The sequence below is a fragment of the Hyaena hyaena genome, unplaced genomic scaffold (assembly GCF_003009895.1).
Source record: "Hyaena hyaena isolate Hyena2069 unplaced genomic scaffold, ASM300989v1 scaffold_113, whole genome shotgun sequence".
Classification (NCBI taxonomy): domain Eukaryota; kingdom Metazoa; phylum Chordata; class Mammalia; order Carnivora; family Hyaenidae; genus Hyaena; species Hyaena hyaena.
The window spans coordinates 2,143,284-2,168,418 of record NW_024080745.1 but is presented as its reverse complement, the minus strand read 5'-3'; the positions used below and the strand labels follow the sequence as shown (position 1 = coordinate 2,168,418).

General features: G+C 39.5%; 1 protein-coding gene across 1 annotated transcript in view; it reads left to right on the top strand.

Moving 5' to 3' along the window:
- NDUFA12 (NADH:ubiquinone oxidoreductase subunit A12) overlaps positions 1–21,766 on the top strand; it is a 25,070-nt gene extending 3,304 nt beyond the window's left edge. Inside the window, exons 3-4 of the mRNA XM_039236640.1 lie at positions 1,019–1,106; positions 21,483–21,766. Coding sequence (XP_039092571.1) covers positions 1,019–1,106; positions 21,483–21,663 — 269 coding nt within the window. The 3' untranslated portion in view covers positions 21,664–21,766. The remainder of the gene's footprint in view (positions 1–1,018; positions 1,107–21,482) is intronic.
- Positions 21,767–25,135: the final 3,369 nt, after the last annotated feature.

The following is a 25,135-nucleotide window of genomic DNA, read 5'->3' as shown; positions in this document are numbered from 1 at the left end:
TGTGGGGGGGAGGGAGGGATGGGCATGGAGGAGGGCACTTGGGATGAGCACTGGGTGTTATGTGGAAACTAATTTGACAATAAACTATTTTTAAAAAAAAAAGAAAATTATTTTTGAGAGAGAGAGACAGAGTAGGAGTGGGGAGAGGCAGAGAGAGGGAGACCCAGACTCTGAAGAAGATATTTATTTATTTATTTAAAGCTTTTAAAATTTATTTTGAGAGAGCAAGCAGGGGAGATGCAGAGAGAGGAAGACAGAATCCCAAGGAGGCTCCAGCCTGTGCTGTCAGTCCAGAGCCCAATGTGGGGCTTGAACTTCCTAACCTGAGCTGAAATCAAGAGTCAGACTCTTAACTGACTGAGCCACCCAGATGTCCCAAGAAACAGTGGTAAATTGTAGTTACACCCCCAACTATTTCACAGAAATTTGTTAACTAAAAAAATGTAGCCATACTATTTTGATGACAGGAGCTGTCCTATTTATCTAACCGCCATTTATAATGTTTGCTTATTACGTGTGATCACCAGTTTCCAAAAGGATCTCTGGTGGTTGTTTAAATATACTTATATGGAAACATATAATTCAAGTATGATTACTGTGAATACATTTCTCCTGCCCCAGTGTCAGGAGAGCACTTTCTCTCATGAATACCCTGAACGGTTGGAAACACACTCCTCCACTTTTTCCTCTACCCTCTTGTTAGGGGCACGGTGGGGAGGGGAAGCAAGGGTTCTCCACTGTGGGAGATGTCTGAGCCCCACGCATAGAGTGCGTCTCAGTCCCAGTGAAGGCATTTTGCTTTGGCAGCTGCCAGGCTATTGATGAAAGCTTGCCATTCACTTCCTGAGGCTTGTCTTCACTAATATACCCAGGGTGCTGTGCCTTTAACATTCTCTCATGTAAGAGTCTTTTGTTAAAGAAAAAAAATTCTTCTTTGCTATTATACAGTTATGCTTTTTTTTTTTAAAGGTTGTCTTTATTTCTTCGCATCTTTATAAATGTTGGTCTTTCCACCCAGGTCGTCACCGATGGGTTATGTATACTACTGAAATGAATGGCAAGAACACATTTTGGGATGTGGATGGAAGCATGGTCCCTCCTGAATGGTAAACTAAGGCAACATTTTATTTTCTTTGGCTTGGCAATATTTGTGTCATTACACAAATATTTATTGCATATCTGTTTATAAAACAGTGATCTGAAAGCATCTGTCCCAGTTATGGTGACCGTGTAACAAATAACCCTAAAACTTAGGGTCTTAAAACAACAAGTGTTTATTTCTCATAGTTTTTATGGGTCAGGAGTTCAGGCAAGTCATAGTCAGACCAGCGTATCTCTGCTCCACAATGTCAGGTCGAAGACTCAAAGGCTCGATACCAGAATCATCTGAAGACTTGTTCATTCAGTATCTGGCAGCTGGTACTGGCTGTCAGCAAGGGGCGTGGCTGGGGCTTTGGGATGGAACACCCTCAGGTAGCCTGCACCGCCTCAGGCAAGGGCTCTAAGAGCCAACCCCAGGCAGAAGCCATATTGCCTTAACTGACATAGTCTTGGAAATTTCTGCATTCCGTTGGTTGGGGCAGTTAGAAAACTCTGCCCAAGTTTAATGAAAAAGAACATAAACCCTGTTTTTTAATGGAGGCATGTCAACATCACATAACATGTTGGCATATATAATGATGTGGCTGTCTTTGGGGAAAAACAGTATGCCACATTATCAGGTGGCTGTGGGTGAAGGGAAAGGCAAAGAGAATTCTGACTGACTCTGAATATTTGGCAGTTTGACTTTAAGCAAGTTTCCTAACCTCTCTGGGGTTTAGTTTTTTAATCTGTAAAATTTTTCTCATCTGTAAAATGAAGGCCCTCAAATTCCTTATGTCTCTAAAAAGTAATTTTATACTTATTTTGAAATGAAATTCTTTTTTTTGAAATGAAATTCTAAATGCTCTTGGATTATCAATTTTGTGTAAAATATTTTCAAAGCAAAGTACTCATATCTGTTTCATAGATTGCTAAAATAATGCCATTTGATACATAATTAAACTCTAGATATCTGTTTCAGTTCATCTAGAAAATTTCACCAGAAAACTAGAAATAAGTGTATCAGGTTAACTGTGACATTTTATTTTACTTGAACTTGATCATCAGAAACTGCCTGTGGCTCTATTTTGTGGAAACTGGAATAATCTCAGGAGTATTCACTTCTATTCTAAAGACTCGAGTAGAAATCCAGGCATACAACATGAGTGAATGAAGTGCAGTGTGAGACAGTAGGGACTGGTGGGGACTGTAAAGGACTGAAAAGCACACACTCCTTCAAAGAGGGCAACAGCACTCTTCATCACTCCCCAGTTCCATCAGCTGAGAATTTGGTCAACCATTTCTAGATACAGTTTTTCAAAAGAAAGTAGAAATGTGTATTTCATCATTTATGATTTCTTGTTTTTTAAATGTTAATTTAAAAATATGTATCACCCTAAATACAGCACTGTCCAATAGAACTTTTCATGATCATGGGAATTTTCTATGTTTTTGCTGTCCACCACTAGCCACATGTGGCCCAGGGCACTGTGAAATGTGGCTAATGTGACTGAATTGAATTTTTATTTAAATTAAATAGGCTACTTGATTGAACAGAATGTTTTTTTAACAATATATTATGAACTATGTCTGAAACCAATACTACACGTATATTAACTAATTTGAACTTAAGTAAATAAATTAAAAATATATATTGTAAACTAAGCGAAACATGTCATATTTCTCCTACAACCAGTTCTCTACTCCTTGGACTAATTAAGAGCATTGACCTATATCAGTGTTGTAGTTTGAAGACCACATTACAGGCATACCTAGATTCATTATGCTTTGCTTTAGTGTGCTGCACAAATCAGAGAAGTTTTTTTTCTTTTTCTTTTTTTTACAAATTGAAGGTTTGAGGCAACCCTGCCTTGAGTAACTCTTTTGGTGCCATTTTTCCAACACCATATGCCCACATTGTGTCTCTATCATATTTTGATAATTTTCATATCATATGCCATACAGTGTCTCTGTATCACATTTTGATAATTTTCACAATATTTCAGTCTTTTTCATTGTTATTATATTTGTTATGGTGACCCTTAATCAAATGATCTTTGACGTTACTGTTGTAATTGTTTTGGGGTGCCATGAGTCGCATGCATATAAGATGGTGAACTTAGTGAACTTAATGTTTATGTTCTGAGTGCCCCACCAACTGGCCACTACCCTGTCTTCCTCTCCTCAGGCCTCCCTATTCCCTGAAACACAACAGTACTGAAATTAGGCCAATCAGTAATCCTTCAAAGGCCTTTGAGTGTTCAAGAGAAAGGAAGAGTTGCATGTCTGTCACTTTATTATATGTGCTGCTGAAGCGAGCACACATCTGTCACTTTAAATCAAAAGCTAAAAGTGATAAAGCTTAGTGAGGAAGGCGTGTTAAAAGCCTACATAGGGTGAAAACGGGGCCTCTTGTATCAAACATTTAGCCAAGTTGTGGATGCAAAAGAAAAATTCTTGAAGGAAATTAAAAGTGCTACTCCAGTGAACACAAGAATGATGAGAAAGTGAAATAGCCTGAGTGCTGATATGGAGAAAGTTTTAGTGTTCTGGATGGAAGATCAGACCAACCACAGCATTCCGGAAGCCAAAGCTTAATCTAGAGCAAGCCCCCAGCTCTCTCAATTCTATGAAGGCTGAAAGAGGTGCTGAAGCTGCAAAAGAAAAGTGAAGCTAGTAGAGTTTGGTTCATGAAGTTTAAGGAAAGACGTGGTCTCCATAACATAAAAGTGCAACGTAAAGCAACAAGGGCTGATGTAAAAGTTGCCCCAAGTTATCCAGAAGACCTAGCTAAGATAATTAGTGAAGATGGCAACACTAACAACTGATTTTCAATGTAGATGAAACAGCATTCTATTGGAAGAAGATGCCATCTAGGACTTTCATAGCTAGAGAAAAGTCAGTGCCTGGTTCAGAGCTTCAAAGGACAGGCTGACGCTTTTGTTAGGGGCTAACGCAGCTGTTGTTTTTCACTTGAGGCCTATGTTCATTCACTGTTCAGAAAATTCCACAGCCCTTAAGAATTATGCTAAATCTACTTATGCTCTACCAATGGAACAACAAAGCCTAGGTGACTGCACATCTACTTACAACATGGTTTACTGAAAATTTAAGCCTTCTGTTGGGATCTACTGCTCAAAAAAAAAAGATTCCTTTCAAAATATAACTGCTCACTGACAATGCACCTGGTTACCCAGGAACTCTGATGGAGATGTACAGTGAGATTCATACTGTTTCATGTCTGGTGACACAACATCTTTAGCCCACAGATGAAGGAGTGATTTTGATTTTCTAGTATTATTTAAGAAAGACGTTGTATACACTATAGCTGCCATAGATAGTGATTCCTCTGATGGATCTGGGCAAAGTAAGTTGAAAATCTTCTCAAAGGAATTCATCATTCTAGATGTCATTAAAAACATTTGTTATTTCATGGGAAGAGATCAAAATACCAACATTAACAGTTTAGAAGTTGATTCCAACCCATTGGTCATGGGTGATTTTGAGGGGTTTAAGACTTCAGTGGGTAAACTAATTATGGAAGTAAATGTAGAAATCACAAGAGAACGAGAAGTGGAGCCTGGAGACATGACTGAATTGTTGTAGTCTTATGATCAAACTTGAATGGATGAGGAGTTCCTTCTCTTGGATAAGCAAAGAAAGTGGTTTCTTGATCTAGAATCTACTCCTGGTAGTGATGCTGTGAAAATTATTGAAATAACAACAAAGGACTTAGAATATAATATAAACTTAGTTGATACAGCAGTGGCATGTTTGAGAGGATTGACTCCAATTTTGAAAGAAGTTTTACTGTGGTAAATGGTATCAAATAGCATATATGCTACAGAGAAATTGTTTATGAAAGGAAGACTGGATTAGTATGGCAGACTTCATTGTTGTCATCTTATTTTAAGAAATTGCCACTATCACCCCCACCACCTCGGTCAGTCAGCAGCCGTCAACTTCAAGGCAGGACCTTCCGTGAGCAAAAAACAAAAATTAAAACTCCCTAAAAGGACAGATGGTGGCTAGTATTTTTAGCAATAAAGTATTTTTAAATAAGGCATATTTTTTTTTAGATATACTGCTATTGCACATTTAATAGACTATAGTGTAGTGTAAACATAACTTTTATATGCGCTGGAAAACAAAAATTCATTTGACTTGTTTTATTGCAATATTCAGTTTATTTTGTTAGTCTGAAACCAACCCTGCAACATCTCCAAGGTTTGCTTGTATTAGGTTGTCTTTATACTCATTGGCTCTTATGAGAAAGCAGCAGTGATGTTACATGTGAGCCTGGATTTTGTACTCTTTTTTAATAAACACCAATAGCCTATGGTTCTTTTAAGATCCAAGGGACTGTGATTTTAGATCAAGAGCTGTCTAGTTTCTCTGAAGAGTCATCTTATATGTTAGGGGCACTATTTGAGACCCAAGACTCAAAGTTGAATTTGGTTTTAGGAGGTAAGATGCCCAAGTTATTTGTTTAGTTGATTGTTAGGGGGTGGAATTGGTCCTAGGAGGATGCAGAAGGCCTGTGGGCTATCTCTTTCAGATCTCCAATAGACTGAGATCTATCTCCTTCAAAGCACTCATCTTTACTCAGCGCTCATGGTCTATATTTTGGGAGAAAGTTGGGGCGCGGGTTGCGGGAGGGAACTGATTTAAATTATGTGATGAAACACATTTAAAATGGTAAAGTAGTAAAAACTAAGAAAGGATAAGAGCACTGTTCAGCCAAGTGAGTTCTTTCATATGATCTGAGATCACATGAAAAAGAGGTAGAGAGCTGTAGAAGATAACATGGGTCCAGCAGTTGCCTGAGGGCAATTGAGGATATAAAGCTGAATTTCTTTGTGGAGGGGAGCCTCCTAAGGCTGAGTACCTTTGATGACCCTTGTATATAAGGGAAGCTTAAGGGCTTGCAATGTAGGGAGAAGTGTTGTTGGACAAGTTTAGCTGTTTGTTTCTCGAGAAGACTCTCCTTTGATGAGTGTAATACATTGTAGAATTCTAAATCTGTGGAGTCTTACCTTTGATCCATGAATAAATTTGATGTTGGGTTCATTTTAAAAACATTTTTTTAATGTTTATTTATTTTTGAGAGAGAGAAATAGTGCATGTGGGGGAAGGGTGAGGGGGGTACAAAGGATCTGAGGCAGGCTCTGTGCTGACAGCAGAGAGCCCAGTGTGGGGCTCAAACTCACCAACCGAGAGATCATGACCTGAGCCAAAGTCAGAGCTTAACGGACTGAGCCACCCAGGGTCCCCCAATTCAGTTTTAGTTAGAGAGCCAGGTATTGCTTTACATACAAAGTAATGAATAACAAACAGTTTGTCATTGTTACTTATTCAAATAACTATTTATTTTATGCTTACCAGATGCGAAGAACTATTGTAGACACTGGGAATACAACAGTAAATAAAGTTCTTGCTCTCATTGGAGGAAGGCAGACAAACAAATGTGTTCTATATTTTAGACAATTATAAATACAAAGATAATACAAAGCTGGCATTCATAAGGGATAAAGAGTAATGGGAGGGTCTGGTGGCTGTTGTATTTGGAAGTTAGGAAAGGCTCCCTTGAGGAAATGAAATTGGAAGAGGGGAGGGAGCAGGCTGGGGAAGGGGGCACAGAGGTCCAGGCAGTAGAAACCACAGTGCAAAAACCTGTGTGTTGAGATATATTTGCTGGTATTTAAAGAACAGCAATATGGCCAGTTTGGCTGGAATGGAATGACTGAAAGGAAGATTTTCGGTAACTAGATGAGAAATAGCTAGGGCCTGGATCATGTAGATGTGGTAAGCCGTGGGTTGTTTGGCTTTTTTTTTTTTTTTCCCTGAATTTCTTTGAAAGTCACTGGAAGGAAAAGTGGGATGTGATCTGTTTTAGAATTTTTTTTTAAAATTGAGATCAATCTTAAACTTTCTGAAGAGCTGAAAGTATATGAATCATTTCGAAGTTGCCAAAGGATGTCTTGAATACTCCAGTGTGTACTTCCTACAAACAAGGATATTCTCCTATGTGACTACAATTTAACCATCAAAGCTGGGAAATTAACAGTCATATACCACTGTTGTCTCATCTTCAGATCCCATTTAGTTTTTATCAGTTGTGCCAACAAAGACCTTTTATAGCCAGAGGGTCTAATTGTGCATTTCATGTGGATTTCATTTCTCTCTAGTCTCTTTCACACTGGATTTGTTTCTAGCTTTTCCATAATTGTCATGACCTTCACGCTTTTGAAAGTTACAGGGCAGTTATGTTGTATAAAGTCCTTCAGTCTGAGCTTGTCAAATGTTTTCTCATGACTAGATTCAGGCTATATATCTTTGGCAGGAATTTCACAGAAGCAGTGCCATGTTTTTCTTACAGTCTATTAGGTGGGATCCTATTTTGATTATCCCCATTACTGATTATATCTTCCCTCACTTGAATAGAGTATATCTGGGATGTTTCTCCTTTCTAAAGTTTTCCCTTTGCAATTAATGAGCGCGCTGTGTAGAGGTGCTTTGAAATTAAATTTAAGTGTCCCATTACTCAACAAATTTTCATTCTACTTGTTTATTTGTATCAGTATGAACTCCTGTTGTTATCAGTGAGTTATAATTCATTACTATGCTTGTTCCATTTATTTATTTATTTACTTACTGACTTACTTATTTTCCTGCTCTCCTTCACCTATTTCTTTTATTACCCTATCCCCCTTCCCCTCTGGCAACCATCAATTCTGTATTTATGGGTCCATTTCTGCTTTTTGTTTGTTTTGTTTTTTATGCTTTGGATATTTGTTATTTATATGTGAAATCATAGGGTATTTGCCTTTTTCATTCTGACTTATTTTGCTTAGCACAGTACTCTCTGGGTCCATCCGTGTTGTAACAGATGGTAAGATCACATTAAAAAAAATTTTTTTTTAATCTTTATTTATTTTTGAGAGAGAGAGACAGAGCACGACCAGGGGAGGAACAGAGAGAGAGGGAGGCACAGAATCCAAAGCAGGTTCCAGGCTCTGAGCTGTCAGCACAGGGCCTGACACGGGGCTCTAACTCCTAACTGCGAGGTCATGACTCCAAGCCGAAGTTGGACGTTTAACTGACTGAGCCACCCACTCACCCCAAGATCACATTCTTTTTTCTTTTTTTTTTTTTTTAATGACTGAGTAATATTCTGTCAGCACAGAACCTGATGCAGGGCTCAAACTCACTGACCATGACATCATGACCTGAGCTGAAGTTGGGTGCTTAACCGACTGAGCCACCCAGGCGCCCCAGCACATCTTCTTTATCCATTCATCTTTTGGTGGGCACTTGAGTTGCTTCCATGTCTTGGCTATTATAAATAATGCTGCCCTTAATGTAGGGATGCATGTATCTTTTTGAATTAATGTTTTCATTTTCTTTTTTTTTTCTTAAATAGTTTATTGTCAAGCTGGTTTCCACATGGCACCCAGTGCTTATCCCAACAAGTGCCCTCCTCCATGCCCATCACCCCCCTTCCCTTCTCCCCCACCCCCATCAGCCCTCAGTTTGTTCTCAGCATTCAAGAGTCTCTCATGGTTGCCTCCTTCCCTTTCCCCAACTATTTCTCCCCTTCTTCCCCATGGTCCTCCGTTAAGTTCCTCCTAATCCACCTATACGTGCAAACATATGGTATCTGTCCTTCTCTGCCTGACTTATCTCGCTCAGCATAACCCCCTCAAGGTCCATCCATGTTGCTACACATGGCCAGATTTCATTCTTTCTCATTGCCATGTTGTATTCCATTGTATAGATATACCACATCTTCTTGATCCATTCGTCAGTTGGTGGACAATGTTTTCTTTTTCTTTGGGTGACTATCCAGCAGTGGAATTACTGGATCATATGGTAATTCTATTTTTAATTTTTTGAGGAGACGCCACACTATTTTCCACTGTGGTTGTACCAATTTCATTTCTACCAACAGTGTACAAGGTTTCTTTTTTTTCCCATATCCTCACCAAAACTTAATATATCTCATTTTTTTGTTGCTAGCCATTCTGACAGCTATAAGATGATATCTCATTTGATTTTGATATGCTTTTCCCTGATGATTAGTGATGTTGGGCATCTTTTCATGTATCTGTTGACCATTTGTATGTCTTTTTGGAAAAATATCAGCTCGGGTCCTCTACCCGTTTTTTATTTGGAGTGTTTGGGATTTTTTGGTGTTGAGTTGTATAAATTCTTTATATTTTTTAGATATTAATCCCTTATTGGATATATCATTTGCAAATATATTTTCCCATTCATGAGGTTGCCTTTTTGTTTGGTTGATGATTTCATTTGCTTTACAAAAGCTTTTCATTTTGGTGTAATCCCATTAGTTTATCTTCGCTTTTGTTTACATGCCTGAAGAGACACATCCATAAATACATTGCTAAGGGTGATGTCCAAGAGCTTACTGCCTTTGTTTTTTTTTTTTTTACATTTTTAATGTTTTATTTATTTCTAGGAGAGAGAGAGAGAGACAGCATGAGCAGGGGAGGGCCAGAGAGAGAGGGAGTCACAGACTGAAACAGGCTCCAGGCTCTGAGCTGGCAGTCAGCACAGAGCCCGACGCGGGGCTTGAACCCACGAACCGCGAGATCGTGACCTAAGTGAAAGTTGGACGCTCAACCGACTAAGCCACCCAGGTGCCCCTTACTGCCTTTGTTTTATTGCCTGTTATTTACAATTAAAAAAATTTTTTTAGTGTTTATTTTATTTTTGAAAGAGAGAGCCAGAGCGTCAATGGGAAAGGGGTAGAGAGAGGAAGACAGAATCTGAAGCAGGTTCCATGCTCTGAGTTGTCAGCACAGAGCCCAGCCTGATGCAGGGTTTGATCCCACAAACTGTGAGAACCCATAAACTGTGAGATCATGACCTGAGTCGAAGTCAAATGTCTGACTGAGCCACCCAGGCACCCTGTGATTTACATTTTGAAAGCATCTCTGTCGTTGCTGTGAAGAATGAGGAAGGTGGGGCAGTGTTGAAGGAGGCTAATTGCTGGACTAAGGTGCTAGTGATGCAGGTTATGAGTTTGGGGATTGTACCACGTATCCATTACTGTGTTAACAGAGTTACATTTAGCTTAAAACAATAAACATTATCTCATAATTTCTGTGTGTAAGGAATTGAATGCAATTTACCTAGATGCCTCTGGGGCGAGCTATAGTTCCTGTCCTGTCCTGTCTGAGTCTCTGGTGCCGGGGATGGCCTGTGATAGTATATGAATCTGTAAGGTAGCTCCATAATCTCACCTAGAGAAGGATTCCCTTTCAAAGTATCAAGTGTTTATCATAGAATCAGGGAATTTCTTCAGTAAACTTCTGTGGCTCACATACTGTTCTCTAATCTAGTGGGGACATTAGAAATGTTGGAGGGGGGAGGGGGCGCCTGGGTGGCTCAGTCAGTTAAGCATTCTACTTCGGCTCAGGTCATGATCTCACGGTTTTTGAGTTTGAGCCCCGCGTTGGGCTCTGTGCTGACAGCTCAGAGCCTGGAGCCTGCTTTGGATTCTGTGTCTCCTCTCTCTCTGACCCTCCCCTGCTTACACGGTCTCTCTGTTTCTCTCTCTGTCTCTCTTCTCTCTCTCTCAGAAATAAATAAAACATTAAATTAAAAAAAAAAAAAAGAAATGTTGTGGGGAAAAGAGAGTTCACTTTATCTCATTACAAGGCCTTCATTTCTTTGACTCTGTCAGCAGCTAGTGAGGCTGTTGGGTCTACTGGTAGGTAAATAAAAGGTGTATATGCTGATGCAAATGTGTGGAATGTGCATTAGAGCTCTAGGTACCTTGAAAATTAAAAACTAGATGCCTAGAACCTATCACAGTACTCAGCTTACATATCACTAATTCAACAAATACTAAGCATCTCACTGTGTGTCATGCACTGATAGATTTACACATTTGCAGTGGTAAGCAAAATAGGTGGTCCTTGCTATCTTGGAGTATATGTCAATGAATTCTAGCTGGTAGACTAATACTGTGTACTATAACTGAGTGTCCATTAGTTTTCTTTGTTACAGTACTTTTATTTTCTTAAAAGATTTTTTAAACATTTATTCATTTTTGAGAGAGAGAGAGACAGAGCATGAGCAGGGGAGGGACAGAGAGAGGGGGAGACTCAGAATCTGAAGCAAGTCCCAGGCTGTCAGCACAGAGCCTGATGCAAGGCTCGAACCCACTAGCCATGAGATCATGACCTGAGCCAAAGTTGGACGCTTAACCGACTGAGCCACCCAGGTGCCCCTTATCATACTTTTATTTTCTTATGTAAGTTCTATTCTCTTATAGAATCAGCAGTGACATTTTAATTTCTTTTTTAGGAGTTTATATTAGCTTAACCTGACTGAACAGAATACTCAAAGTATTTCAGTAGATCACAAGTAATCTTTTATACCATTATACTCTTTTTTTTAATGTTTTATTTATTTCTAGGAGAGGGAGAGAGAGAGAGCATGAGCAGGGGAGGGTCAGAGAGAGAGGGAGTCACAGACTCTGAAACAGGCTCCAGGCTCTCAGCTGGCAGTCAGCACAGAGCCCGACGCAGGGCTCGAACCCACGAACCGCGAGATCATGACCTAAGCGAAAATCGGACACTTAACCTAACCGACTAAGCCACCCAGGCGCCCCTATACCATTATACTCCTTAATACCATTTTGATTGTCCTTAATTTTATCTTTATAGCTACCATCTACATAGTAATGCACAAGTCTTTATTTCTTTCCTTTTTCCTTCCATCCTTCCTATTTTGAGAGAGAATCTTAAGCAGCCTCCACACTCAGCTCAGAGCCATGGGGCTCAATCCCATGACCCTGTGATTGTGACCTGAGCCAAAATCAAGAGTGGGACTCTCAACTGACTGAGCACCAGGGGTCCCCCCTTATTTTCATTTTTATGCTTATTAGCTTTGGCATAGAATTAGTAACAGATAAACCTAGTAAGTAATTGGTATCTAGATGAAATTTGACAAGGGAAAAGGTCGAGAATAAAATGGTGGAAAGTTTGGACTCTTATGCATAATAGTATAAAATTACTGTTTCTACTTATCAGGAGTTTTTTGGTTTGAAGTGTCAGAACCCTGAAATCCTTTAAATCAAGTTAAATATGGCTTGCCTAGATTTTTCTCTACTATGTATATACTTTCTTCCCACTTGGTGGCACCTTCTCTTCATTTCTAAGTAACATCTTTTCTCCCTCAGCGTAGTACAGCCAGTCTGTCCTTGTATATTGATTTTCCTTATTAAGATTAATGGTTAAATTATTGAAGTAATATATAAATACATTATTTTTTGAATAATAGCGTATGTTGAAAATTGCCTTTTTAACAGAAAATTATTTTCGCTTCAAGATTTTTCCAAAGCCATAGTGTAATTAACATGTTTTTACTCTTGTGAAGATTCCTTTTCCTTGTGGTCAGCTTTTTTTCAGTTAGTGTATGTTGTTCTAGATGCCTTTGTAGAAAAGCGGGGTGGAAGTTGGGGAGACTGAGGGTGATAGGAATCAAAGATGCTTCATAGGTGTAGGTTTGAGAGGTTGGATGGTGTTACCATTCATTGAGATGGGAAGACTTGAGAAAAGTAGGATGGGGAGTGGAGGGTTGCAGTCAGAATTCTCTCTTTTGGATGTAGTAAATTTGATCCAGCTGTCAAGTGAACAGCTCATATATAAATCTGGAGTTTAGGAAAGAGGTTGAGCTAGCAAAGAAGAATGAGAAGTACCTAGCAAAGGAAAAGGGAAGGCAAGAGAGAAGAGCATTTCAGCAAAGATGAGGCTAGCTGTATTGATTGATGCTGAGAGATTGCTTGAGATCAGGACAGAAAGTGTCCATTTGATTTGGCAATATGAACTTCATTGAATCTAAATGGAATCTGTCCTTAAAATTATGAGAAGCCAGAAAAGTTTAAAGAATCTGGCAGGGGCCAGGGATAATCTACATAGTCCCTAAGAGACAACCACTGTCGACATTTGGCATATTTCCTTTTAAAAATTAAAAAAAAAAAATTTATTTTGTTATTGTGTTCATAATCTTATTTAGGTTTTTTTGTCAATATTATAAGCAATTTTCCATGTTATTAAAACAATCAATACAATCACTGTTAATTTTTTTCTAATTGTAAAAATGTGCAATTGTTATAGGAAACTTGGAAAACCCAGAGATACATGAAGTAGAAATAAAAATAAACTCCTTGGGGTGCCTGAGTGGCTCAGTCGGTTAAGCCTCTGACTTCAGCTCAGGTCAGGATCTTGTGGTTCCTCAGTTCAAGCCCCATGTTGGGCTCTGTGCTGATAGCTCAGAGCCTGGTGCCTGCTTCGATTTTGTGTCTCCCTCTCTTTCTGCCCCTCCCCCACTCGCACTCTGTCTCTCTCTCTCTCAAAAATAATAAACAAAAAATTTTTTAAAATAAATAAAAATAAACTCCTTGGCCCAGAAATAAACACTGTTAACCTTTTTTTTTAGTGTTTATTTTTTTGAGAGAGTGGGGTGGCGGGGGTTGGGGGGTGGGAAGGAGCAGAGAGAGAGGGAGACCAGGACAGAATCTGAGGCAAGCTCCAGGCTCTGAGCTGTCAGCACAGAGCCATGAGATCATGACCTGAGCCGAAGTCAGAGACGCTTAACTGACTGACCACCCAGGCGCCCCTGAGGATCTGCTTTTAAATAAAGAAGGAATATTTCAAATGGATCACAGTGTGGAGAACAGATTGAAATTTATTGATCACACCCTCTTTAGAAGAAGTTTTGTGATTATAAATAACTATATATAGATTTGTGTGTATAACAGTATTTTGTTTGCTGGCCTCCTTTTCTCACTGAATAAATCACACATTTTCCCCAATTCACTAAATATTCTACTTGTCAGTTTGAGATTTTTAGTGTCTGAGGGACTTTTTTTTTTAATGTTATTTTTGAGAGAGAAACAGAGAGCAAGCAGGGGAGGGGCAGAGAGAGAAGGCGACAGAGAATTGGAAGCAGGCTCCAAGCTATGAGCTGTCAGCACTGAGCCTGACGCGGGACTCAAACTCACAGACTGCAAGATCATGACCTGAGCTGAGGTCGGCCGCTTAACCAACTGAGCCACCCAGGTGCCCCAACAGGGGCTTTTGATATAAAAAGATTAATGGAAATTTGGGCTTAAAATTAATATGCTGTTTGTTACAGCTGAAGTTTAACTTTTTATTTTAATTCCACTATAGTTAGCATACAGTGAACTGTTAGTTTCAGGGGTACAGTATAGTGATTTGGCTCCTCCATACACCACCCTGTGCTCATCACAAGAGTGCTCTTTAATCCTCATCACCTATTTAGCCCATCCCCCAACCACCTCCCCTCCCATAAGCATCAGACTGTTCTCTATAATTAAGAGTTACAGCTGCAATTTTTAAAACCTACTTCTTAAGCCTTGAGGTCCAATTTATAAATAGGATAACAAGATTAGTAAATTGAACATTTTTGCATAAAAATAGAGAACAATTATTTTCTCTTGTTTGATAAACTCAAATGGAGAGGATTAAAATCTCCTAAACAATTATCTTCTTTTACAAGTTTAGTTAATTACATTCCTTTCAACACTTTAGGTCACAATTATAAATGTAATATATATTTTTTCTATGCCCAACATAGATGCACAGACCTATCAAACAAAATGTTCCTAAGCCTTAAGTGACTCATGTTTAATCAAGCTAGAAACTTAAGGGTTGTCCTCACAGGTCTTCTCTCTCCAGCATCCAGTCTGTCAGCAGGTTCTCTGTGATTACTTCTGAATATGTCCCACATCCGATCACTACCTCTGTCATTATTATCCTGGTCTAAGCCACAGTTAACTCTTGCTGGAAACTTCTACCACAGCCTCCCAACTGGTCTGATTACATTCTTGCAGTGCACCAGTGTTCTCCACATCCTAAGTGATTGGGGTGGTTATTTTACAAACCTCTGCTCAGAACTATCCATTAGTTTCCCATCGTGATGAGAATGAAAACCCCAACTCCTTACTAGGCCTTGTGTGTTGTTGGCGCTGCCAACTCTTGGCTTGGCCAATTTGTCCGCACATTCCCTTGACTGGTGAGCACACCCACCTCCGTCACTCTGTTTTCCCAGATGCTCCATGGCTCACACCTTCACTTTATTCAAGTGCCTGCTCTGGTAGCTCCTCGTCCTGCCCTATCTAGAAGAGCCTTTCCTCTCACACTGTGTCCCCTTCCCCTGCACTAGTGTTTTCCTTGGCAGCACTTAGCTCTGCCTGGTGTTTTGTTACAGATTATTTAATTTATTGTTTCCCCAACTACCATGCTTCTTGATGATAACAACTTTGTTCACTGCTGTGTTGCTAATGCCTAAAATGATGTTTAGCACATAGTGGATGCTCAATAAATATTTGTTGAGTGAGGGGCGGTTGGGTGGCTTAGTTGGTTGCATTTGACTTTGGCTCAGGTCGTGATCTCACAGTTCGTGGGTTCAAGCCCCGCATTGGGCTCTGTGCTGACGGCTCAGACCCTGGAGCCTGCTTGGGATTCTGTGTCTCCCTCTCTCTCTGCCCCTCCCCTGCTCCCTTGCTGGTGCTCTATCTTTGTTTCTCTCCCAAAAATAAATAAAAACATTTCAAAAATTAAAATATTTGTTGAATGAATGTAGATACACTGTCTTACTTGAAACAACCTTTTTTTTTTTTTTTTTTAAGTACACATCACGCCCAGAAGAGAGCCCAAGGCAGGGCTTGAGCTCATGACCCTGTATCAAGACTGGAGCTGCGATCAAGGGTTGGACACTTAACTAACTGAGCCACCCAGGCACCCCTAATTTTGTAACTTGAATACAGTAATTGTCTTTGCTTCTTCTAGCTGATCCAGAAATGCTATGTTTGTCACTCTTATAACTTATTTGAAATTGAAGGTAGATTTACGTCTGAATTCCATTCTGACTCCAACCTGTCCTTGCACGCAGGTGCATGAGGTTAGGGAAGAGGCAGAGAGAAAGGGAGAGAGAATCTCAGCCAGGCTCTGCACTATCAATGTGGAGCCAGATACAGGGCTTGAACTCAAACTGAGATCATGACCTGAGCTGAAATCAAGAGTCAGACACTTAACCAACTGAGCCACCCAGGTGCCCCAACCTGTCCTGTTTAGTATCTTGTCCCACTGAATCATTTGTTATATTTTAGTTTTTTAAAATAGTCCCCTGAATAAGTTACCAGCTATCAGCAGCAGAGGATGTCTTCCTGTGGGTACATCTGCCTAATCCAGCCTTTTTTGGGTCAGGGATGTTGTGTGAAATACTGACTGAACTGAACTGAAATGAACGTTACTCAGTACACTGCACTGAAAGATTCTTTTCAAAATAGATCCTTCCTAATGTTTATTTTCTGCTCCAGAAAATCGGGATTTTAAGCCACTGTGCTCTAAGAACTGCAAATTGCCTGCTTAGGTAGATTTTCCTGTGTTACAGAATGTTACTCTATAACATTTCTCTGTTATAAGCAGAAGATAAGATTTTGGTTTTTAAAGTTCAGCCCTTGTTGAATACATTCCCTTACTATTCAGTGCTTTGTTTAAGGTCAATTCTAACATTTTTCAAAGATGAGTTGTTGGCAATTTTCATGACTGGAAACACAGAAATAAACTACCTAATAGTCTTGATGAACAAGGAACTGCTCTTAATTTCAGTTTCCAGAATAAATCTTTATTGTGTTCAAAGGTTGTCATTGTATAGTACATGCTAGAGATAGTCTCATGTAGAAAATATGAGGTGTCTAGATTAAAAAGCCATTATTTGAACTTTTTCCACATAATTTCAGAGAATGACTTTGTATTATGGAGTTGGCTTAGAAAAAAATTCCATTAAGGTAGACTGAGGGAAAGTCTGTCTGCCATGGAAACATCTGAGAATATTTTAGATTGAGTGATTTAAAATTTTTTAATGTTTATTATTTTTGAATGGGAGAGAGAAAGAGCGAGTGGGGAAGGAGCAAAGAGAGAGAGGGGGACGCAGAATCTGAAGCAGGCTCCAGACTCTAGCTGTCAGCATAGAGCCGGATGTGGGCCTCGAACCCACGAACTGTGAGATCATGACCTGAGCCTTCAAAGTCAGATGCTTAACCAACTGAACCATCCAGGTGCCACTAGATTGAGTGATTTTTTAAAAAGAGAAATGGTGACGCCTCAACATTTTGATATATATTCTTCTGATTTCTTTTTCTATTCATATAAATCCTTTTGTTTTTGTTTTTAATGTAAGTAGGCCTTTTGAAGAGGTAGTCTAGGTTTAAATCCTAATTCTACTACCTTGGGCAAGTTTTTAAAAATGTGCCCCAGTTTCCTCATTTATTAAATTGGGATAATAACATCTATCTCAGAGAGTTGTTATAAGGATTAAAAGGAGTTAATATTTGTAAAGTATTTAGAACGATCCCTATGACTTATAAATGCTATCTAAGTACTATTAAATAAATTAAGCGAATGATCTGCCATTTAAATTTAACATATGGTGAACATTTTCTCAAAGTCATAAAATATTCTCTGTAACATAATTTTTAATGATCTTTTAGTCTCTGTCATGTGTATATGCCATGAATTATTTAAGTATTCCCTTTTATTCTTGGTTTTGTTCTTTCCTTTTTTTTTCACTCATATAAATAAAGCTGTGGCCGCATCCTTGTTCTTAAACATTTACTCACACATCTCCATTTCCTTAAGGCAAATTTCTATGGGTAAAATTATTGCATCCATGAGTGAACATGTTTTGAAAGTGTTTGATACTTCCTGCCAAATTGCCCTCAATTTATACTCTTAGCATAAATATATTCAGCTGTATATGAGTGTTAATTTCTCTAAAATTTCACCAGTATCGGGTACCATTACTTTTTAAAGTCTTTGCCAGTTCGGCAAGTAAAAATATAACTGTATCTTGTTTTAGTTTGCATTGCTTTGATTGAGCTTTTTGTGTTTGCCATTTTTACTTTTTTCTTTTATGATTGATCTCTTAATGACTTTTGTCCATTTTTCTGTTGGACATTTGACTTTTTCTTTCTGATTTCTAATGATAGATGAACTACTTTTCTGTATATGACAGATATTTCCCCATTTGTCTTATCCTTTAATCTTGTTTGACATAGACATTTCAATTTTTATGTAGTAGAATTAACACTTTTTTCCTTTGCGCCTTTTTGTTTTTAATGTTACTCTTACAAACGGTTCTTCACATTATATAGATATCAATATTTTATGAATATAAATATTCACTGTTGTATCTGAGCATTATTAATCTGTCTGGAATCTATTTCTATATATGGCTTGGGAAATCTAACTTGATTTCTTTTCAACAAAATTCATTATTCTGGCATAATTTGTTGGAAAATATTTAGTTGCCTCAATAATTTAAAATGCCAGCCTTACCTTATATATATTTTAATCTGTTTGGAGAATTTTATTCCATAATATTGTTCTTTTATATTAGTTTATATACCATTCTAACGTTTGTGACCTTAATGTCTGATAACGCTAATAACCTTTCTAATTATTGGTAGTTTTCAAAATTTTTGTAGGTAGGCTTTTAGCTGGTCTGTAGAATTATTATTTTTTAAAATGTTTTTTAATTTATTTTTGAGAGAGAGAGACAGCGTGAGCAGGGGAGGGTCAGAGAGAGAGGGAGATACAGAATCTGAAGACAGGCTCCAGGCTCTGAGCTAGCTGTCAGCACAGAGCCTGACACGGGGCTCACACCCACGACCATGAGATCGTGACCTGAGCCGAAGTCAGACACGTAACCGACTGAGCCACCCAGGCGCCCCTGATCTGTAGAATTATAATTGTCAAATCCTGTGGGGATTTTGATTCAGAGTGCATTTAATTGGAAATAACAGTGACTGAGCCAACAAAGTTTGAGCTAGCTGTCTTGTAATGAACTACTTTTGTGTTTTAAATGTTAGATTTACCATTCCCATCCTGGGGTTATTTAGACAGCTCTCAGGATTTTGGCAGATACTTAGATGCTTTCATAATCCTAACCCTGTTTGATCTCTTGATTGTAATTTAAATTTTTTGACCAAAAGTTTCTCTTCAACAGTGAGAAGTTGTGTTCAAGCCTCAGCTTTGTGGCATATGTGCTTTGGGACCTTGGGGAAGTCATTTCAGTTCTGTTTACTCAGTTGTAAAATATGAGATACTTAGATTAGTAGTCAGTAAGTAACTGAATAGTATGTATGGGTATGCTTCATAAATTAAAGTGGGAAAGAGTACTCGTTTTAGTATGATGAACATTTTTACCTCAAGAACCAATCATGTTTTTCTTTAGTCTTTCATATCCATTTTTTTAAAAATTTTATTTAAGGGTGCCTGGGTGGCATAGTGAGTTGAGCTTCTGACTCTTGATTTTGGCTCAGGTCACAATCTCATGTGTCATGAGTTTGAACCCCACGTCTGGCTCTGTGCAGACAGCACAGGAGTCTCCTTAGGATTCTCCCTCTCTCCCTCTCTCCCCTCCTCTTCCCCTTGCATGCTCTCTCTCTTTCTCTAAATAATGAATGCATAAACAAACAAATAATAATAAAAAAATTAATGACCCAACTAAAAATCTGCTTTGCAAAAACTCTTCGGTGTGGAAATCTAGAAGGTATGATTTGTTTAGCCTTTATTTAATAATACTATACCAACAACTACAGGAGGGTTACATCAACCTAGCAGATTATAAACATCTTCTTGTTTCTAACAGCTCTTTATATGCCATCATGTAAATAAATTATTGCTCACACATTCCTTAATTCTTGCCTGTAACCTTGCTGGATAAACATTTTCAGATTTTATGTATTGTGGTAAAAATATTTTTCAGTTTTCTTGAGCATTTTCAATTTCTCTATACGATCTTCAGTCCTTAAGTAACTGAATAGACATACATAAACTTTGGACTCTTCATTTCTTAAGTATCATTTCAACCTTCAAGAGCCTTGACAGCAATTATTTAAATAAAATTTTTGTTATTTTATTCAAATACATTAGTTACTTAAGCTGCCTCAACAAGGTAAAAGTTAAATATTCCTGCCATGCTTTAAGCTTACATAAAGCCCCTTGATAAGTATCAGCCTTGGTTTTGACAACTAATCCATCCTTTGAGTGGCTAGCAGAGCCTGCCTCACTGCCAGCAGCTCAGTCGGGGCTCGTGTTCATAGTCACAGTTTATTGGTCCAAGTCATTTTCCCTAATCCCCAGTTTCTGTTGGAAGATGTGAGGGAGACACCAGTGCAGGGTGTACAGATGTCTTCATTGTGTTAGCTGATCATGATACAATGTCTTTAGACACAAATATAGCAATAGTAATAATCATTTATGTCCTCTCTTTTTGGTTTTAGCCAATACCTAGCTATATCTATCAATTACTGCTAACAAATTTTCTTAAGCTTAAGTAGCATCATAAACTTTTCTCATTAATTTAGTCTTATTTTACTGAAACCTTCTCTACTTGTCCTTTTTTCTATAGCTAGGAAATCTCTCCCTTTTTTTTCTTGGAGCTGCATTTCTCTGCCCGTTCCCTCCCCTCATTCCCTTTTCCCATAACATCATCCTTTCTTGTGAGCGTCCAGGCTTGGGGGATCTCGTATGAATCCTCTTTACACTTCCTGTCCCATATAAACTCCGTGTGGCTTCCTGCTCAGTTCCTCTTTTTGTCCCTTGGACTTTGATCCCCCCTTTATCCGCCCTCAGTGACAGGTTTGCTGTCTTTTTCCTTTCTACCCCACGCACCCAGCTTCCTTTGAGATTAAATTGTTAAACATTTAAACTGAAATACTTGTGAACTTTAGGCTGTGATTCAGTGTTTTTAATATAACAAATTGTATGTTCTATAGTATTCAGCTTGAATTTAAGATGCTTGCAGAGATCTCTTCTTCAGTAGGAGCCTCTGAACTTTAAACTAGAGCTTCATCAGCCAGAGCAGCCTGAGCAACTGACAGTCCCAATCAGCCTCTAGCATCTAACAGCAGTACTGTATTTCATCAGTTCTGAGATACTTTTACCTCTAAAATTAAGATACGTATTATAATAGTAGTACCATGAGCTAATTGGCAGCATGTTTTTCTTAGAGATAACATATAAAATATTATGTATTTGAAAATTGATCCCATCCTAGATATGATGAAATACAGTAACAAAAGCAATAGCTAACATCTGTTGAGTACTCACTGTGCACAGTAGGGCTTTATGGGTATTATCTCATTTAATCCTTACGCCATCTTCCGGAACTTAGGATGCTCAGTTGAAAGAGCTAAGGCATAGAAGTGCAGCTAGTAAGTGAAGGAACTGAGATTTGAGCTCAAGCCACACAGTAGCCCCAGAGCTGCCCTCCTGCTTAGCCCTCCTGCCACCACACCCCCCTGCCTCTTCATAACTGTCTTTCTTTTCCTCTTTAAGGCATCGTTGGCTTCACTCTATGACTGATGATCCTCCAACAACAAAACCACCTACTGCTCGTAAATTCATTTGGACAAACCATAAGTTCAATGTGAGTGGCACTCCAGAACAATATGTACCTTATTCTACCACTAGAAAGAAGATTCAAGAGTGGGTCCCACCTTCAACACCTTACAAGTAAAGACAATGGAAAATATTTAAACATGTATAATATGGGGCTCTTCGTGTAATTGCACTTTTACTGCTTACTATTAACTTCATTAAAATTGTTTGATTAAGCAATGTCTTTTATGCCTTTTTGCCCTTACCTTTTGTCATTCATGAACTGCAAAACAGAAGCTTACAAACATGGCTAATTGAAGTGGACTTCTGTTGGGGTGGTGCCTGGTGTGTAGTCCCCCCTTGCCGCTCCGGACATGCCTATGCTTCATGACCTTGCCTCATGTAGCTGACCAACAGGGGAAGACCTAAAGCTGAACTGAGCCCAACAGACTTTACTGTGGGAATCTGAAATGTGACTGGAGGGACACAGGCTGAGTCACCAGAAGCTGGATGGTAGCGTCTAAGGACAAGGTTTCCTATTTCCTGAGTTTGGGTTCTTTCACAGTTTATTTGGACCTGTGAACTATCACAGGATCCATTTCCAATATGTTCTTATTTCCGTAAGCTAACCAGGGTCATTGATTTTCTTGTTGCTTGCAAACAAAACAGCTTTAGCTAATATCCAGATTGGTTCCAGAGAATAGGCTGTAGGCAAAAGACTTAAGGAAATGTGGAGTCTTCGGAATTGGTCCTGTCTGGGTACAAGGAAAGGGAGTGCATCACCCTTCTGTATTCTGGGTGGAAAGCTAGCAGCTTTGGTGATCAGTCTTTTTTTTTTTTTTTTTTTTGTTTTATTTATTTCTAGGAGAGAGAGAGACAGCGTGAGCAGGGGAGGGTCAGAGAGAGAGGGAGTCACAGACTGAAACAGGCTCCAGGCTCTGAGCTGGCAGTCAGCACAGAGCCCGACGCGGGGCTCGAACCCACGAACTGCGAGATCATGACCTAAGCGAAAGTCGGACGCTTAACCGACTAAGCCACCCAGGCGCCCCTGGTGATCAGTCTTTAGTCACCAGTTTCCATGAGCTCCCTGACAAGGCCTTTGGATACTGGTTAGCAGCCACCATAGAACAATTTAACGGTGATGGGAAAAAAATGCTAGGATTTTGAAACCAGATGGTTGCTTTCAAGAGACTGGAGAACTTACAAGAAAAAGTGAACCTCAATTCCCAAATCTCAACTCCAGGCATTTAGTAAAACTCAGGGCAATTACATGACCTCACTAAGCTCCTCAGGTTTCTCACATGAAAATAGAGAGATAGAACAGACTGACTGTTGGTATAGGGACATCTGGAAGAAGTTAGAATATCATGGCTACACATTAGAGTTACCTGGGGTGGTTTTGGTTTTGGTTTTGTTTTAATACAGAGATTGAAGTTACTAAGTCATCTCTGAGGGTGAGATCCAGGAACCATTGTTTTTTAACATTGCCCACACTGGTCCCTACCTGATGATCCATTTGCAGCCAAGGCTGTGAACTACTAAGCTAAAGAAACCAATACACCAAACATTCTCAATCATAAGACACTAGAGTTTGCTTGCAGTCTCATTGCTGAGTATCCCTTACGTAGCTGGGATGGATTATATTTTGTGCTCTCAGGAGATATTGTATTCATTGTGCTATGTTGGGCTGTTTGCTGATTAATGAAGAGCAGAACCAAACACTAAAAGCTGGCCTGTGTAAGATTGGGATTTCCTATGCTCTTTCCATCTGCCACTTCACACTATTCCGTCAGGGCCCAAAATACTGCTTTCTAATGCCATTAGTCACATCAGACTTGTGAGCAATTAGAAATTCTGTCCTAGCTGCTATTCTTTCTGGATCAGATATGCTAGAGGTTCACCTGCTAGATGGGTAGGGGAAAGGTAGAAAGAGGTGATAATTAGGAAATTATCTTGAGCTGTAGCAATCTCTGACTATGGCTAAGTACTCTTAGGACTTCTCGGTATGAGAGCATCAGGCAACTACCTTAGGTCTTAACCTGATTTGTGTGTGTGTTAACAGCTTTACAGGTCTGGGTAAGGAGCACTTGAATCAAGCTAGAAGATCACACTTTCTCCCTTAACTCCTAGACGTGAGGTAATTCTTAGGACCAGGACCCTCGACTTAAGAGCTGCGCCCTAATAGTAGATATGTGTACTATGAACCTTCTAGCCAGCTACTTCTTCAGGTGACGTATACTTGGAATGGAGAAATATCTAAAGTTTTCAGGGATCTGTGGATACTCGCTCCAAGGGGGAAGTGAGAACGCTATAGCCCACTCACTGGTCAGAATAGAGACTGGGGAGGCAGTAGGACCCTCATTTCACTAGGACACAAACTCTTCTCCCTTCACCCCATCTGTCCCTTGGTTTATTTCCTTAGTTCCTAAGTGTGGATGGGATGGACATCCTTTGCAGAACCTCAGCATTAGGTCTCTGCCCTGAGGAGTAAGTGCTCCCATGGCAGAAGGCCAAGGAGAAGCCATTGTAGTGTGATCCTTCCCTGCCAGAATGATAAGTGAAAAAGCAGAATCTCTTTGGGGTACAAGGTTAGTCCAATCATCAGAAGCTAGAAACATACAGATCATTCCTGTCATATCCCCAACTGGATAGTGTATTTCCATTTGATCGGTGAGTAAGAGTGATAGGTCTTGACAGTGGGCTCTATGATAAAACTAATCTTGAGGTGATCTAAACTGTAGCTGCTGTTCCTGAAATGGTCTCTTTATTGGAGCTGCTTAATTAATACAGCCTCTGGCACTGGAAAGGTAACTATGGGTCTAACCACTACATTTTTATCCATTTTGGTTTGTAGAATCCATCAGCAGCTGTTTGTTTGCTTTTACATGGCAGGGACAGAAATAGCTTTATAAATCTGTCCCACGGATGTCCAGCCATCTGCTGCTACACAAGGACATGTAATGCCTCACCTAACCACAGGATGTTACATGAGTCTACTGTGTTGATGCAGAGCAGGCAATACCGGGATGCCCTGAAGCCTCGGTGAGACACCTGTATACCAAAAGATGAATCTGATTCTCCCAGAAATGTAGGGACTTGCCTCCTTAGTAAAATCCTCAGGAATTCAGTGGTCTAGCCCATGTTGAGATAGCCCCTCCAGTGTTAAAGATAAATTGCTACAGCTAAGAAAGGCACAGTACTTTGTGGTGCCCTGGATTTTAGAGACAGCGTATAGCACACAGGTGTCTTGCATTTATTTACTAGGTGACCTGAAAACCTGGCAGAGCAAAAATAGTCTCTCTCGGTGGCCCGGGCTGCAGTCCAAGCAGCTCCTCTGTCCAGCTCTCAGAGTATTGGGATGATCAGGATGCTCACCGAAGTCAGAAACCACAAGAGTCACAGTGGGAGCCCAAAGGACTTTGGAGCAAGGCCATGGCCCTCTTTTGGAAGATGACTATTCTCCCTTTGAGAAACAGTTTCCATTTGTTCTGGTATGTTAGAGACAACAGGATACCATGTATTCTCAAACCCACCTGCTGATTAAGTTACCATAGCACTGTATCACCTCATATGGTAACAGCAGGCCATGAAGGCGCTTGTAGTTTGTGGGA